General features: G+C 22.9%; 3 protein-coding genes across 3 annotated transcripts; 2 read left to right on the forward strand and 1 right to left on the reverse strand.

Annotated features, from left to right (window-relative positions):
• Window positions 1-4,651: 4,651 nt before the first annotated feature.
• On the forward strand, window positions 4,652-7,082 carry Phum_PHUM239060 (zinc finger protein, putative; the record flags this gene model as incomplete). Its single annotated transcript, XM_002426114.1, has 3 exons — window positions 4,652-6,528; window positions 6,760-6,895; window positions 6,972-7,082. The coding sequence occupies 3 exons, from the start codon at window positions 4,652-4,654 to the stop codon at window positions 7,080-7,082; spliced, it is 2,124 nt and encodes a 707-aa protein (XP_002426159.1).
• A 4,503-nt stretch (window positions 7,083-11,585) lies between these two features.
• Window positions 11,586-13,950, reverse strand: Phum_PHUM239070 (uncharacterized protein; the record flags this gene model as incomplete). The annotated part of the gene is made up of 3 exons (XM_002426115.1): window positions 11,586-13,420; window positions 13,585-13,702; window positions 13,780-13,950. 3 exons carry the CDS (start codon window positions 13,948-13,950, stop codon window positions 11,586-11,588), a joined length of 2,124 nt encoding a protein of 707 aa, XP_002426160.1.
• A 2,048-nt stretch (window positions 13,951-15,998) lies between these two features.
• Phum_PHUM239080 (synaptophysin, putative) lies at window positions 15,999-16,776 on the forward strand (the record flags this gene model as incomplete). Its single annotated transcript, XM_002426116.1, has 2 exons — window positions 15,999-16,658; window positions 16,747-16,776. 2 exons carry the CDS (start codon window positions 15,999-16,001, stop codon window positions 16,774-16,776), a joined length of 690 nt encoding a protein of 229 aa, XP_002426161.1.
• Window positions 16,777-16,787: the final 11 nt, after the last annotated feature.

The following is a 16,787-nucleotide window of genomic DNA, read 5'->3' on the forward strand; positions in this document are numbered from 1 at the left end:
ATAATAATAAGAAAAAAAAGAGTTATACCTAACGAGAAGATGTCACGTGTGACGTAATCACACGTCACGCTCGTTGACAAATTTTAAAAAATTTCTTTTTTGTCGTGTCTCGTTTAAAAAAACCCCCCGTGTGACCAATAATAATAATAATAATAATAAATGTGTATCAAATAAATATTGTTTATATTTACACTTGATTGAATTTAAAAAATACATACATACATTTATATAAATGGGGGGATTTAAAAAAAATATTTTTTACTCCCAAAAATCTCTAGATGCGTGATAAAAATTTTGATTTGGAAGGTATTTCATATAATAAATCAAAACCAGTCCTCCTCCTAAAGGTATTTCGGTCTGGCTCTTTCTCTTTTAAAAAAAAAAAAAAAGGAATTTTATAAACTGGAACCTAATAATAACCCTCAAGCAAGTTTCAAAATTATTTTTTTTTTAAAAAGTTATAAACGATGGTTACAAATCTGTAAATTTAAATTTATTAAAAACTTAAAATAATAATAATAATAATAAAAAGAATTATATATAAAAAAAAAAAAAAGAAAGCTTCGTTTTTATTTATTCCTACGTCTGTTTGTCTTATTTTTAAATAAGTTAATTTATTAATGAAAAACTTTTTTTTTTTTTTATAAAAAATAATTTCAAATTAGTTGATGACCGTCACCTTCTTTATAATATTAAAAAAAAAAAAAAAATTAGCGCCAGGGTGATAATGACACTTTTAAATGCGCAATAAAAAAAAGAAAATTTAATTTTTTACTTCCTTTAAATTAATCAAAACAATAATAATAATAATAATAATATCAAGGGCCTAACAGGGTTTTTCCTTAACCCATAAAAGAAAAAAAAAATAGGTAAATCTAACGGATTACATTATTAAATATATGTTTCTCAAGATTATTATTAAAAAACAAATTTTTTTTTTTTTTTTTGTGAAAAGCGAGTAATAAGGAAAATTTTCCGATTTTTCATTATCATTTTTAATAACGCATTATTTAAATAAATTTTGTTATCCCTTTTTGTTATCATAAAACGTGAAAATTCAAGTTTAACCTTGTTAAAAACAAATTTAAATTTAATTTACGTTAATAAAAAAAATACAAACTATTCGTTTCCGTTATTAATTAATTGAAAACATTGAGAAAATTTTAAGAAAATTTTCCACAAGAAAATCAAAAGAATTTTCTTTTAAATACATTAAAGTTATCAATAAAATCAAAATAACAAATAAAATATATACGTAAATGAACTTTATAGGTTATTAAAAAATCTATTTTTAAATTTTTTAAACGAAAACATAAATAAAACAATTTTTCGCCATTCGAAAAAAATCAATAAATAATCTTTAATAAATAAATTATAATTTAAATTTTACCTTAATAATTATTCCAAAAATAAATAAATAAATAATTCCAGTATGTATGTATGTATGTATGTATATATTTATAAAATCGGATTTCCTTCTTACGGGTCTTATTTACACTTTATTTAACACATTTTAAATTAATAATATTAATAATACATAAAAAATAAATTAAAATTTTTTTTAAAAAATATTTATTTACATGTACAAACTTTAAAATTCCCGTTTTATTATTTTTTTAATATGACATTTTTAATAAAAAACTTATTTATATAAAAAAAAAATTAAAAATATGTCCATTTGTCGAACCCCGAATATACATTTAATAAATAAATATATATATATGTATAAAAATATAAATAAATAAATAAATAAAAAAATAATTATAAAGACCCGAAGGACCGATTTTTAACTGGCAACCCGTTCAACAGAAAATCATCATCGTTCTAGAACGTGTTCGAAAAAGAATTTAAATATAAATAAATATATTTTCGCCTATGTTTTGCTTTTATGTTGCCTAAATACTTGTTAAATATCACAACCTTCTATGATAAAAAATTTTTTTTCTTTTTTTTATATTCACCGCCTTTATTACGTTTTTACCTGATGTGCAACAGTAACATATATATTTACTATATAAAACAAAATCCATTCAAATTAATTTTTTTTTTTTTTTATATCCCAACCCGAACTAAAAACTATTCCCTTGTTTATATGTAATAATTTAATACATTATTAATAATAATAATATAAAATTTTACGTTCGGGGGAATAATCATTATTAATATTAAATAAATTAATTTTTATTAATGAATATGTAGATCCCAATATATATAAAATTTCAACAAAATTTGAAAAATCATTTAGTGTTATATTTATTGAAATGGAGTTAATAATTTTTTTACATCGAACTAATAATAATAATAATAATAAAGAAAGTAAAATAAAAAAAAAAAAAAAAAAAACTATTAATTAGTAAAAAAAAAAAAATGTGTTTGCATTAAAATTACATGTATTTATATCAGCATTAAATTTACATAATGAAAAAAATAAGAACGTGATATCCACGTGAATTTTAATTGACATTTGAATAATATCTTAGTTAAATCTTTTCCTCTAATATAAAAATAAATATATATATAAATGAAAACTGGTGGATTTTATTTGTGAAATAAAAAAATGTATGGGTATCAGCATTTTTCATTTTGTTACTCCTTAAAAAACGCCATAAAATTTTTTTAACTTTTGGGTTAATACTATGAGTTTTAGTAACAACGACAAGTTTTCATTAAATTTATTAAGTCGTAAATTTTTTTTTTTTTTAGTACCCCCTTAACTTATTTTCTCACTTAAATAAAATTAGCCCAACGTTAAAATTTCTTTTTACTTACTTACGGTTACATCATGCATAATACATTTCCTCCATTAAGGTTCATTTAGTTGATGAAATTACATTTTTATGTCGAACACATTAAAAAAAACTATTTATTAAACCGAACAAAACTTACACATTTTCAAATTTGATTTGAATAAATTCAAAAAACTAATTGAAAATCGTGAAATAAAAAAGATAAATTTATAAACTGATTCACCAAAATGTCGGCTCAAATCCTTCTCCATGACACATTGGAAATCACTATTTAATTTATTAAACATTTTTTATTAATTATTAACTTTAATTATAACGATAATTTGAAAATTTGTATTTTCACATGCCTTACTACACGAAAACAATTATATTATTATTAAAACCGACTTTTTTTCTTTAATAAAATAAAATTTATAAAATTAAAAAATGCACCGAACGATAAAAAAATTGAAACTTTGCATTTTGACGTGTCGCTAAAATGAAAAAAAAAATTCGTCGCGCTAAATTAACGACACGTCAAAATGAAAAAAAAAAAAACCGTTTTTCATTTTTTTTTTTTTTTGCTGCGTCTTTTTTTTTTTTTTTTTTTTTTTTACATAATAAATGAAAATGCTTGTGTAGCATTTTAATTATCGAGTGTAAGAGAATCTTTTTTTAACGGAATGCACCTGAACATGGTAAATTATTGTGGATTATTTTATTATCTTTTTTTGTATTAGATAAAAATACATTTTTTTTTTTTTTTTATCTTCGTTTCTACGAATTATTTGAATTTTTCTAGAAATTTCTACAATACTATTTTATCGTTATTAAAATCAACAATTAAAAACGACACCACAGCCTTTTTTTAATAAAAAAAAAAAAATTATCTGGTAACTAGTTTTTTTTTTTTTTTTTTTTTTTTAAACAGTTGAGCGACTATAAATATTACATTTATTTTTATGCAATAAATTTTTTTAAAAAAAAAATGAAATAACAATAATTTTATTATTAAGGTTTTAAAATATATTTAAGGGAAATAAAATAATTTATTAGGTATATGAATTAATTAATTAATTAATTTCTTTTTTTTATAAATATATAAACGTTATTTCAGTTATATCTACTTACTCACTTTAAATGTTAACATTGTGCAAGTTTATGTTTATTTTAAATTCGTTCTATATTCATCTGGTTTTTAATTGTTTTATTAAACAAATAATTCAACTTCAACCATAAAAAAACATTTACCATGAATCCAATTACAATATTTTACTCAAGAATTAAATTAAGTTTTTTACACAGTTTTAAGGTAAACTATATAGTTTTTGATTTATACATATATTTATACAATTTGAAACTTTTATATTTTCATTTTATGTGGATAAATGAATATTAACAAAGGAAGTATTATTATTATTATTATTATTTTAAATCATAGTACAAAAAAATTGTTATTATTCAATAACCAAAAAGTGAATTTATAATAATAATAATAATAATAATAAATAATACCAACATTAAGTGTTGAATATAATTGATGATTTTAAAAACAACTGCCTTTTTTTTTCCATAGAAGTTTAAAATGTTTAATTATTTAATGTTTAAGTTTATTATAGAGAAAGAGAGATGATTTTGAAATTTGTGACAAAATAAATAAGATAAAATCATTCACTGATTATTATTATTATTAGAAAATTTTAATAGGTAAGAATTTCAAACAATTGTTTGACATGGAAAAAGAAAAAAATCAAAAACATTTTTTATTATTTACTTTTTATATTTTTGTAAATTTTATTTTACTTGTAAAAGTTGTGTAAGGATTTTGCCACTGTTTTTCCACACTTTATTTCTTTAATAATTTTTTTTTGTGTTTTTTTTTTAGATCCTGTATCCTAATATCCTATCCTCCTTGGTTAAAAATAATGTCAGAAATTGAATCATTCCCGGGATGTCATGAAATATCAAGGGATAATTCTATGAAATTGGATAGTACCAAACTAGATGCTATGAAGCTTTACAGAAGGAAAAAAAATGCTAGGAAAAAACTAAAAAGTTCAATTACATCATCATATAATTTGAGACCGAAAAATAAGACTTATAATTTTAATTTTCGAAAACAAATGCAAAGAGAAAAGTGTTTTAAAAAAAGCGAAGAATTTAAAAAAAACAGAACGTTAAAATTTTACAAAACGGATAATAATAATCCGAGAGATGAGGAATCCAAATCAGAAGACGAACCTGAATTTTTGGCAGCGGATTTAAAATCATTTAAAATTGCTAAAAGGAAAATTAAAAATATCACGAGTAAAAAAAAACCGAAAATGGTTGATGAAAAAAAAACTAAACTCATATTAGAATCGATAGTTAGTTCGGAAAAAATGATAAATGAAAATTTAAAATTTAAAAATCCAAAAGAAGATTATGTCGATCCGAAAGAAGTCAAAAAAAACAATGTGTTTCCAATGCAAGTTGATGCCGAGTCTGATGAACCTGCATTTGGAGAAAATAATTCTGAACAATCGAATAATGACAAATTAAACGTTCACTCAAATGATACCAATGATTTAAATAAGGAATGTAAAAAAGAAGAATCCGAAGAAGTTTCGAATAAAAAAGAAAGTTTGGAAACTAAAAAAGAAGAAAATCAAAACGAAGGAGAGACGATGCTCGAATCTCCAGCTACAGCTTCAATAGAAAAAAAACCCAACATAAGGACGACGATGACGTTGAAAAAAACAACATTGATTCCAGTAAATGATGAATGCATCGTCATTAAATTCCCGGAATATTATCCAGAAGAAAAAATTAAAAAATTTCATTCACTCGTACCGTCTTTTTCCGATGCTATACAAAAAGCTCTTCATCAACTTCGGGATGGATTATGTCTGAGTCGAAGTTACGTCATCAATATAGAAGCAGTAGAATCACATTTTGACGGTCCTGTCGAAAAAAGGAAAATATTTAAAATACACGAAAATCAAAACGATTTATGCGAAAGAAAAGTTGTAGAAAAGGAAATAATTAAACCTCCATCGGAAGAGGAAAAACAACCGATTGAAAAAAAAACCGAACAAGAATGGGATGGTAAAAAAGAAAAAGAAAATAAAACGGAAATGATAACTAAAAAAAATAACGGAGGAGGAGGAGAAGAAGAAGAAATCATAAAACAGGAAAATTCACCGGAAACGTTAAAATCAGAAGAACAAAATAAAATGAAAAAAGATTCACCGGAAAAATCAAAATCGGATTGTAATAGCAATCCATGTTTAAAACCTAAAAATGATAATGTTAAACTTGATGAAAATCCGTCATCATCATCATCATCTAGTCAAATAATTGAAAAAAAATTATTTAACGATTCCGGTGAAAGTTTTTTCCGTCCTAACATATTGAGAAAACCCAATCCGGACAAACAACTTTCCGACATAGAAAATTTAAAAACTGATATTCTTTTACACTTATCGGAAAACATTAATCTCGAAGCTATGTTAGACGATCAAATGGAACATATTTTCGAAGAAAATTATCAATCAGAAGAAAATATGAAAGATTTAGATTTTGTTTTCATTAAAAATAATCTATCGGATTTATCGGAAAAAGAAAAAATGGATTTACTCGCGGATACTTTATTCGATTTAAAAAATGAAGAAAGAAAGAGTAAAAAACTCATTCACGAATGTGAAATTTGTCAAAAAAAATTCGATAGACATTGGGTTTTAAAAGGTCATAAAAGGTTACATAGCGGAGAAAAACCATTTGTTTGCCCGGAAAATAATTGCGGGAAAACGTTTGCCGACAGGTAAAAAATGACACGAATGATATACTACTAAAACGATAATATTATTATTATTATTACTGCAAAGTAGGGGTGAGAGAGAGAGGGTGAGATCAAAAAATTATTCGGTTAAAAATTATCCCCCCCCCTACCTTTTCGTAATAAAAATTTTCATGTTTTGTTTTGTCTTCCTTTTTTCTTATTATTATTATTATTATGACTAATAAAAAAAAATTATTCATTTTTTGTTCAAAGGTCAAACATGAGAGCTCATCAGAGAACGAGAGGTCACCATAAATGGGAGTGGCGGTGCGCATCGTGTAACAAAGCATTCAGTCAAGAAAGATATTTGGATCGTCACAGACCAGAAGCATGTCAAAAATATTTAAAAGTACAAATTATATTTTATTTATTCATTCATTCATTCATATATTATATTATATACTCAAAAATATATTATTTTATAGTATACAGTAAGGCATAGTGCAAAAACAATACCCAAAGCATTGGATAAAAATTCAAATGAAGATGGTTTAAGGGAAGAATCATTTAATTCAGAATCATCAGATAAAGAATAGGAAAGGGATTATATTAATAATAATAATAATAGTACTTTTCACAATTGAAAATATTTCATTTTCTTCGTTATGATGAAGAGATTATTGTTAATCCAAACATGTTTTAATCCGAGGATTAATTTTTTTTATCCCCGTTATGATGTGTAAATTTATTCACATTAAAAAAATATCTGTCGTGGCGGTTAATATTATAACGCTCCATTTAAAATATTTATGTAAAAAAAAAATTACTATAGTAAATTACGTAATTTTTTTTATCATTATTATCGTGGTGTAGGCAAACGTTAAAAGTGCCGCGCACTAACTAACGTCTAATAATATTTATGTAATATTTTTTTAAAAAACATTGTAAATATATTTTTGTCGTAAATACATTGAATTATCTTCAAACTAAAAACGTTCACAAATCAGACATTTTATATAAAAAAATTATTTTTTTTTTTATCCAGTGATTGATTGATTGATTGATTAAAAATAAATAGGAAATAAAAATTTGATAAGAAATCAATTGAAAAAATAATAATAATTATTGAAGACAAAAAAAAATTCAAAAATTATATTTGAAATTATTTAATTAACATAATTTATGCTTATAAAATAAATAAAAATTTATTTTAATTAATTTTAATTTTTTTTTTTTTTTTTGTAAATAAAAACAATCAGCCGAAAATTTTGAAAAATAATAATAATAATAATAATAATAAATTGTTTATTAAATAATAATAATAATAATAATGAAACGATAACCGAGAAAAAAAAATAATAATTATTGCAAATTAATAATAATTAATAACCAATTTACTTTTTTATTTTTATTTTTTTTGGAGTGGGGGGGAAGGTGAAGGTTGGGGGGCGGGAAGAATAAATGGTGCTTTAAGAATAAAAATTATGTAAAAAAAATCCAAAAATTAAACACGTGGTTCCCCCCTTTTTTTCTTCAATTTGAAAATTTAAACCGAAAAAAAAATTTTTTTCATTTATATGAATTTAATTAATTCATCGATTAAATATTTTATTATTATTATTTATTTATTGTTAAACAAAGCACGCCGCCGACAGCGCATTAAAATTTTGTTAATATTATTAATATTATTATTAATAATTTTTTTTTATAATGCGTAATTAATAAATAAATAAAACATGTTATACACTTCTTCTACATACCAATTATACACGTAAAACATTATCATATATATTTATTATTATCATTATTATTATTATATTTTTAATTTTACGTATATATTTAAATATATGTATATTAAGTGTGCACACACGCATAGTAATTTATTTATTTATTTATTTTAATAATATTTTTATTAATTACTAAAGGGGGGGACATTTTTTTTTTTCAAGGGGGGGTTTTTTTCTCTCTCTCTCCTATTATTATTATTATCGTTAAATTTTATATAATTCGAAATAATTTTGATAGATAATATATAATATATATATATATATATATATATATATATATATTAATATTGATATATAATATTAATAGTCATTTTATATAGATTGATATTATAATAAAATTTAATATTTTTTTAAATACCCCTCCTATTATTAATTTATACTAAAAAAAAAATAACAAATTGTATATTATTATTATTATTATCATATTAAAAAAAAAAATTACACATTATTAATACAAAACCAAACGGAAAAAAAATAATAATAATAATAAATTTCCCTTTTTTTCTTTAGTTAATAAAAAAAAAAAAAAAAAAAAAAAAAAAAAAGGCCAACCGAAAAAAATAATGATAATAATAATAATAATAATTTTATCATTATTAACTTTTTTTTCATCAAATAATAATAATATTTATGTATATTTATGTATTTATATATAATTAAATTTCAGTTAATAAACTATTAATTAAAAATAAGTTAAATCGTACTATCACAGCCGGTGAACAAAATTTCTTTTTATTTATTTATTTATTTAAATAATTAAATTCCCTACTTATTATTATTATTATTACACGGGCGAGCATTTAGAAAAACTTTTTATTTATTTATTTGTTTATTTATGTATTTATTTATTGTTTTTCTTTTCGTAAATAAAAATCCGCTTTTTTCAAATTTTTTTAATTTTTTCATAAAAAATCATAATACATAACAAACATTCGTATAAAATAATTAATTTTTTTTATATAATTCAATAACTCAAATTATTATTATTATTATCATCTTTTTTATTTATTGCGTTAAACAATTTATTAATAAAATTGATGACGCAAAGTTGCAAATTCATAAATAAATAAATAAATTCTTTTATAATTTTTTTAAATATTTAAACACGTATTCGCTTAATTGTTTTATTATTATTATTATTATTATTATTATTATTTATTTCTTTCACAATCGAATTAATAAATTATTACAAAACATTATTAATAAAAAAAAAAATTATTATTATTGTTATTAGATTTTCTATCTCTTTCTCTCTTATTTTTTTTTCACTTAATAATTTGAGTCCTAAAAAAAATAATAATAATAATAATAATAATAATCAAAAACAAACGTATAATTGAACCTAACAAATATAATAATAATAATAATAATAATAATAATAATAATATTTTTTAAATATATATATTATTTTCTATTAACAATAAATTGTTTTAAATAAATATTAAAATTTTCATTGTAATAAAAAAAAAATATTTTTTCAAAAAATTATTTTATCTAAAAAAAAAAAAAAGAAAATTCAAAATGTTTAATTATTATTGTTTGTTGTCCGTTTGTTTGTTTGTTGTTGTTAATTTAACACACAAAATTATTAATTAATAAATATATGTATACGTTAAATAAATAATTATTTGTTGTGTGTTGAGTACACGTACTCAACAAACTCGTTTTTTTTTAATATAAAACATCTCATCATAATCATAACACACGTGATAAGTTTGATAGATACACGTGTGTGTGTGTGTGTGTGTGTGTTATTAAACAACATTTAAAAGATGTTTTATTTAGTTTCATTGCAAATTTTTTTTTATTTAATTAATTATATATAAATTGCCTATTATTTGTTAATTAATTAATTAATTTAATAGAATACTATTAAATAATAATTATTAATATTATACTATCTATAAATACTAGATTATTTAAGAATCAAGGGTTGCTTTTCTTTTAAATTAATAATAATATTTTCAGGTTATTTAAAAAAAAAACAAAAAATTATTTAATTATTATTATTATTATTTTTTTAAATTTACTGCACAAAAAGTAAATTTTTATCATATTGCTTAATTTCTTTCTAATTTTATGGGATTTAATTTAAAAAAAAAAAAAAAAAATTATTGCTGTAACCATGTAATTTTTTTAATTATCATCAACATCATTGATATTTCCCCCCCCCCCCTCTCCCTCTCTCTTTAAATAAAATTTAAAATTTTGTAAAATATCATTTGATACATAAAAAAATTTATGACTTTTAACCCTTAACCTTTTTCCCCTTTTAAAAAAAATTTCCGCAAAAAAATTAAAATAATTAGCAACCTTTGATTCTTTAAAATTATATATATATATAAATATATTTATTTTATTAATTCCTTTTTTAAAATAATAACAAAAAATAATAATAATTTCTTTTTTTCATAATAATAATTTATATAAATTATTTTTACTAACTTTTTTTTTTTTTTTTTTTAATTAAATTTGAGTATAATATTTTTATTTTTTTTAATAATTGGTTATAAAGCATTTTTAATTATTTTTTTTTATACTCAAAACATTAGGTTAATTATAATAATAATAATAATAATAATAATGATAAAGGTAATTAATATCTTTTAAAAGAGCAAAATATAAAATTCTACCTTTTTTTTTTGTTTTGCTCCCAAATAAATTTCAACCTTAAACCTTTATTTTCCTAATATGAAACCTTATAATAATATATATATATATATTTGTATATAATAATATATATATATATATATATATATATGTATTTAAGGTCATTGTGCCAATTACAATTAACAAAATTAACTACTAATCAACTTTTCAACATTTTCTTTTTCTTACCTAAGTTACCAATAATGATCCCTTTATGTTCACTAAACAAAAACAACACAAACACATTTTCCTGCCTCCTAAATACACAAACTTTTTTTTTTTTTTTTGAGGCATTTTTAAATAATACAAAGCACTTATTATTTAAATAAAAAGGCTTTTCTAATATTTTATCTAAGATCGACCTCAAAAAAAAAATAAAAATAAAATAAAAAATAAAAAAAATGATAATTACACCGAGAGAGGTCGATACGTTCCATAAAATAAAGGACATATTTTTTCCTTCATCCATGATCCCTCCTTAAAAAAAGAATAAGGAATCGTGGAGTCGCCATTGGATAATTTAGAATAATATTGACGGCATTCTCCTTTTTGGTGCAAATAACTCACTTTTTGACTGGACGAATTCCTCCTAAGAAACATAAAAAATAATAATAATAATTAATACTTTTCACAATATTCCATGGTAAGGGGAAAAATATTATCCTACCTTTTCCGTTCTAAATTTTTACATCCGGAAATGTAAAACTTTTCCGATTTTTTGTCATTAAATTTATTTTTATCATTTTCAAACTTTTCCATTTTCCACGAACATCTCACATCAAGACCATTTTTAACTGGTTCTTCTTTGGCAATCAAAGTACTCCACAAAGCTTCCTTTTCAGGGTAAACTATTTCCGAAGTTAAACCCTCATCATTTGGGATTTCTTCTCCGAAATTTTCATTATCGTCTTCATTTATATCGGATACCGTAAGAGTATCATCCTCGCACCAATCAGCATCATTCGAATACATTTGCTGAACGCTACTCAAATCAAGCAAAAGTTGTTCTCCCTCTTGGGTCAACTCTTGCCGAAATCGAAATTTGTCATTTGTTGAAAGCTGCTTGTCCGAACTTTTCTCACAATTATTACACGAAATGTGAAAATTCCAAATTTTATTCCATTCTTTTTTATTGATGGAATTATTATTATTAATCGAGTTTTGATTCCAATCTTTTTCTTCATTGCAAACGCACGATTTCATTTCGATCAATTTATATAAAGACATTTCTAAATTATAATCTTTATTATTCTTTTCTTCGTTAAACAAATTTTTATTCCCCGTTTCTTTATAGTAATTGGCCTCTTCTCCATCCGAGCTTGCAATATTTTGAGCGAGCTCGTTATCCCCGGGGAAAAAAAAATCGTTTTCTTCCGAATCGCAAGACATTGAATCGTAATCCGTGTCGTTTACTGATGGCACGACTTGTTCTTCGTGTATTTCGTCGGTCTGAATACTTTTTTCATTGCTCTGACGAACTCTAAACTTTGGTACGAATTCGTCAACGGGTACTATATTATTTTCTAGATATTCATTAGTCCCGTAGTTCTTATTGTCCTTAAACTCCATATACTTTCTAGGAGTGTTTGCTTCCGTTTCTAAATAGAGCATTCCACTTTCGCTTCTTATAAAGGAAACCTTATCCAAATCGTTTGATATATCGAAAGTTGTACCATCAGCGTAAATTCCAGTTTGACTATTTCCTAATTCTTCAGATGGAATCGGACGAAAATGAGTCTTGGCGGATGTCAGCAAATCTTCTTCTTGACTACTTTGATTTTTTTCTGATAGGTTATACTCAATACTATAATCATCGGAATTTTTATTCTGATTATGATTTACATCAGTAAAACCGTTATCCTGTTTTTCAGAAATGAAATTACAATTTTTGTTGTATCCATCATTGGCTGACCACTTTTTTAAATTTGGAAGTGTTGGACTAAAAGCGCTTAATGCCGTGGTTAAGTTATTATTTGAATTTGATAAAACTGGAGAATTTGATTTTTGATTCCATTGAGAAAAGGATGGTTTGTAATTTTCGGTGCTTTTCATCAAAATATTGCTTTTATCTTTTTGTTCACATGACCAAATTACATCAGAGCCATATTGATATTGTGGATCGGCTATGTTTTCAGAAAAAATGGTGGCGTATTTAACATTTCCCAAAGCATCCGACTCCGAAGAACTTTTCCAAATTTTTTCAACGCTTGCGTCAAACTTTGCGATTAGCTTGTCAAAATCTGCGTTTCTTTCGTAGAGTCGTTCATTACAAGTTGACGTTGAAAAAAGATTTTGCTTATTATAAAAATTAATGCGTTTCGTGTTGTCGATGTTCTCAGGTTCCTCCAATTTATTCCAAGATAATTCAAATCCAAAAATATCTGCCGTATTGTCATAAAATAAATTAGCAAAAAAATCGTCCATTTTATTTTTAACAGTTCCCGATGAGTCATGAAGTAGACCCTCAGCCCAATTCCAATCAAGGGGTATATGCGATTCTATGTGGTTTGCATTTTCAATGATGTCACGAGAGAATCTAAAAATTTAAGTAATTTATTATTATTCATTAAAAACGTACAGATTTTACAATCAAATTTTGTTAAATAAAATTTAAAGACAAACATTAAATTATTAATAATCAAATATTACCTGTTGTTTAAACTCATTTTTAATAAATTTGATTTATAGTTTTCTGATCGAGCAACATGAGATGTTTTTTTACTTTTCATTGATTCTAATTTTTTTTGAAATGGCCAAAACATGTAATTTATATTGTAGTCCTGAAATTAAAATGTGAAAAGTTAAACTAAGTAAAATAAAAATTGAAATTTTTTACAATTATCAAATTATTACACACATTGTTGCAGTTTAAATTTAAACTATGAGAATAGTTGTCCAAAATTTCTTCTTCGAATAAATTCAATAAATAATCAGTATAAAAATCATTATTAATTTCGCAAGCTTTCAATTGTGATTCGAGCCATTGTTCAACATCCCTCGACATGTGGACTAATTGGGAATACTTCATGCTCCTACAAATCTGGATTAAATCAAATTTTATATCAATCAATATTTTATAAACAAAAAAAAAATTTGAATTACATAATTAAAAAGTCTGTGAATAGTTTTTTTTTTTTTTTTATATTCTCCGATATGATACATACCTGTTAATTTTTTAATGACATATCAAAATGTAAGAGTTGCAACTGATCCTAATAAACTGGACGATTTTATATTTAACAATTAGTTGAAAAAGGCTTCTAATTTGTGTCTACTCTTCATGGCAATAATATTCAAATGTGATTGTGTGTTTGCAATATTAACCACAATTCTTCGTTTTTACACAAATTCATTCAAAAAGAAAATTTGTTCAATACAAGCATAATACGACTTGGTAAAATTTATTTTAATAACTGAATTTTTTTTTTTTAAATTGAAATATTAATTGTATGTTTTGTATTGTTTAAAACCTTGTTTCAGGTTTTCATTTGATTTTATTAAAAAAAAAAAAAAAAAAATACTAAAAATTATTTTTTACTTTTAATAAAATAATTGTTTTAAAAAAAAATAAAATAAAATAACTGTCATCTACTTCATGTCTTGTAGGCACCGTCCCATTCTCAAACTGTAATATCAAAAAAAAATTAAATTAATTTATTATTATCATTTAAAATTAATGTAAAGAAAATGGAGGATTTTATTATTTATACTGAGAAAAAATATAAATATATATAAAACAGACCATGACAATGAAATTTTTTTCGGAAGAAAAAATGATATTTAGGTCATTTAAAATTTTATATATATATGATCAATTTTTTTTGAATAATTCAATTTATTATAAATACAAAATAAATAAAATTAAGTTGAATAGTAATCCTCGAAAAATTTGGCAAAATAAACATAAATAAATTTTCCTTAAAGATCAGGCTTTAAAAAAAAAAAAAAAAAAAGGCAAAATCATGCAACTAATACGTAACATTACGTAAAAATGTCTGCTTTGATATATAATAATCATTAATTTTTAAAACATTATACAAAAAAAAAAAAACTATGTCAATTACTAAAGGTATTTTACTTTTTATTTTGTTTTCTTTTTTTTTGAAGTAAAATATATTGAAATTTTCTATTAAAAAAATGCATAAAAATTTTATATAGTCACGTGAACATTTTTTTTTTTTTTCAAAAAAAAAAAAAAAAGCACGCATTAAATTTTAAAATTAGCACACGTAGCCTTAAATGTTAATTTATTTAAAAAAAAAAAAATTAATTTCTCGACATTCAAAAAACCTAAAAATAATAATAATAATTAAAAAATTAATAAACCATATATAATTGGCATTGTCATGATTATTATTATTGAACTCATTGCTAATTTTAAGGTCAGGGTAAAGAATTAATAAAAATAAATTACTAATAATATCTCCATGCTTATCAACTTTTGTTAATTAAGTTAACTTTTTTTTTCTTTTTTTTTTTTCTACAGGTTTAAAAATAATCTTAAAATAATTATTAACGACGTTTCTAAGTAATTATAATTACACTAATAATGCTATGATAAAACTTACACAATAAATTAGAAGGGACGATGCTCTACACAAATTTCACGATAACAAATTCCTTTTTGTAAATGAACATGGCAGACTAGTAAAAGGGCGCCGAAGTGTTCCCAGGTATTGATGTGTTAAATTCACAACGATCTTTCAACAACAACAAAAAAAAGTTTGCTTTTCATTTAATATTATTATTACTATTACGATTATTATTATTATTATTATTATTTTTTATTTAAATTAAAAAGTTAAAAAAGTTAATTTTAAACTATATATGTAAGGATTTAAAAATAAAAAATTAAAAAATTTATTCATTCGGTTAATTAAATTTTTCATTTGAAATTAAAATAATTAATTAATCCGTAAGGAGCGCTGTTATTCAACGGATTGTGAAATTTAGCTGTTTAGCTTAGGTTTTTCTAGTAATTGTGAAAAGAAATAGTTTAGTTTAAAATAAAAAAAGATTTGTATAGTTGAAAATTTTTAATATTTTAATTAAGATTCGAAATTATTTTCATGAAAAATGGGGTTGAATATCGACGTCTTCCAGGAACCTCGAGGAGTTATGAGAATTATTCAATTTGTTTTTGCCATTTGGGCTTTTGCTAAAACCGTGGACTATACGAACGAAGTTCACTTAACTTATTGTAAAGAGAATCATTCTAGTTTAGAATTTAGTTATCCGTATCAGCTAGACAGAATTCAAAAATCATTACATTCTTGTTCGAACAACTCTGATCCATTAACATTTTCGCTTGTAGGAGATTTTTCTTCAGATGCACAATTTTTCGTTGCTACCGGAGTTATGTCCATGTTATATTGCGTGGGAATTTCAGTTGTGTACGTTTTATTTGACGAAGTATATCAATCCAACGCAACAGTTCCAATGACTGATTTTCTAGCAACACTTCTTCTTGCCGTTTTTTGGCTTTCTGGAAGTGCAGCTTGGGCCAACGGTTTGGTGGGTCTGAAAGCAGTTACAAATCCTGAAAACATATTGTCATGGAAGATTTGCCAAGAACTTAATTGTGGAGCTGGCATTGGAAGTTTTTCAGGACTTAACATATCAATTACTTTAGGGTTTCTTAATTTTTTTCTATGGGCATTCGATCTTTGGTTTTTATATAAAGAAACTCAGTGGTTTAAGGATGCCAATAAAACAACTCCTAATTCAAACCTTGGAGTGAATGCGGCTTAATGGTATTTAGGATAAACTCGAAAATAACTACAATATACAAATGGGGAAAATTATTTTGTGCCATTAGATCTAGGTTTTCATTCCTGATTCACAATTTAAGTAAGTTGTAGTTAT

Source organism: Pediculus humanus, genomic scaffold (assembly GCF_000006295.1).
Source record: "Pediculus humanus corporis 1103172107610 genomic scaffold, whole genome shotgun sequence".
Lineage (NCBI taxonomy): Eukaryota > Metazoa > Arthropoda > Insecta > Psocodea > Pediculidae > Pediculus > Pediculus humanus.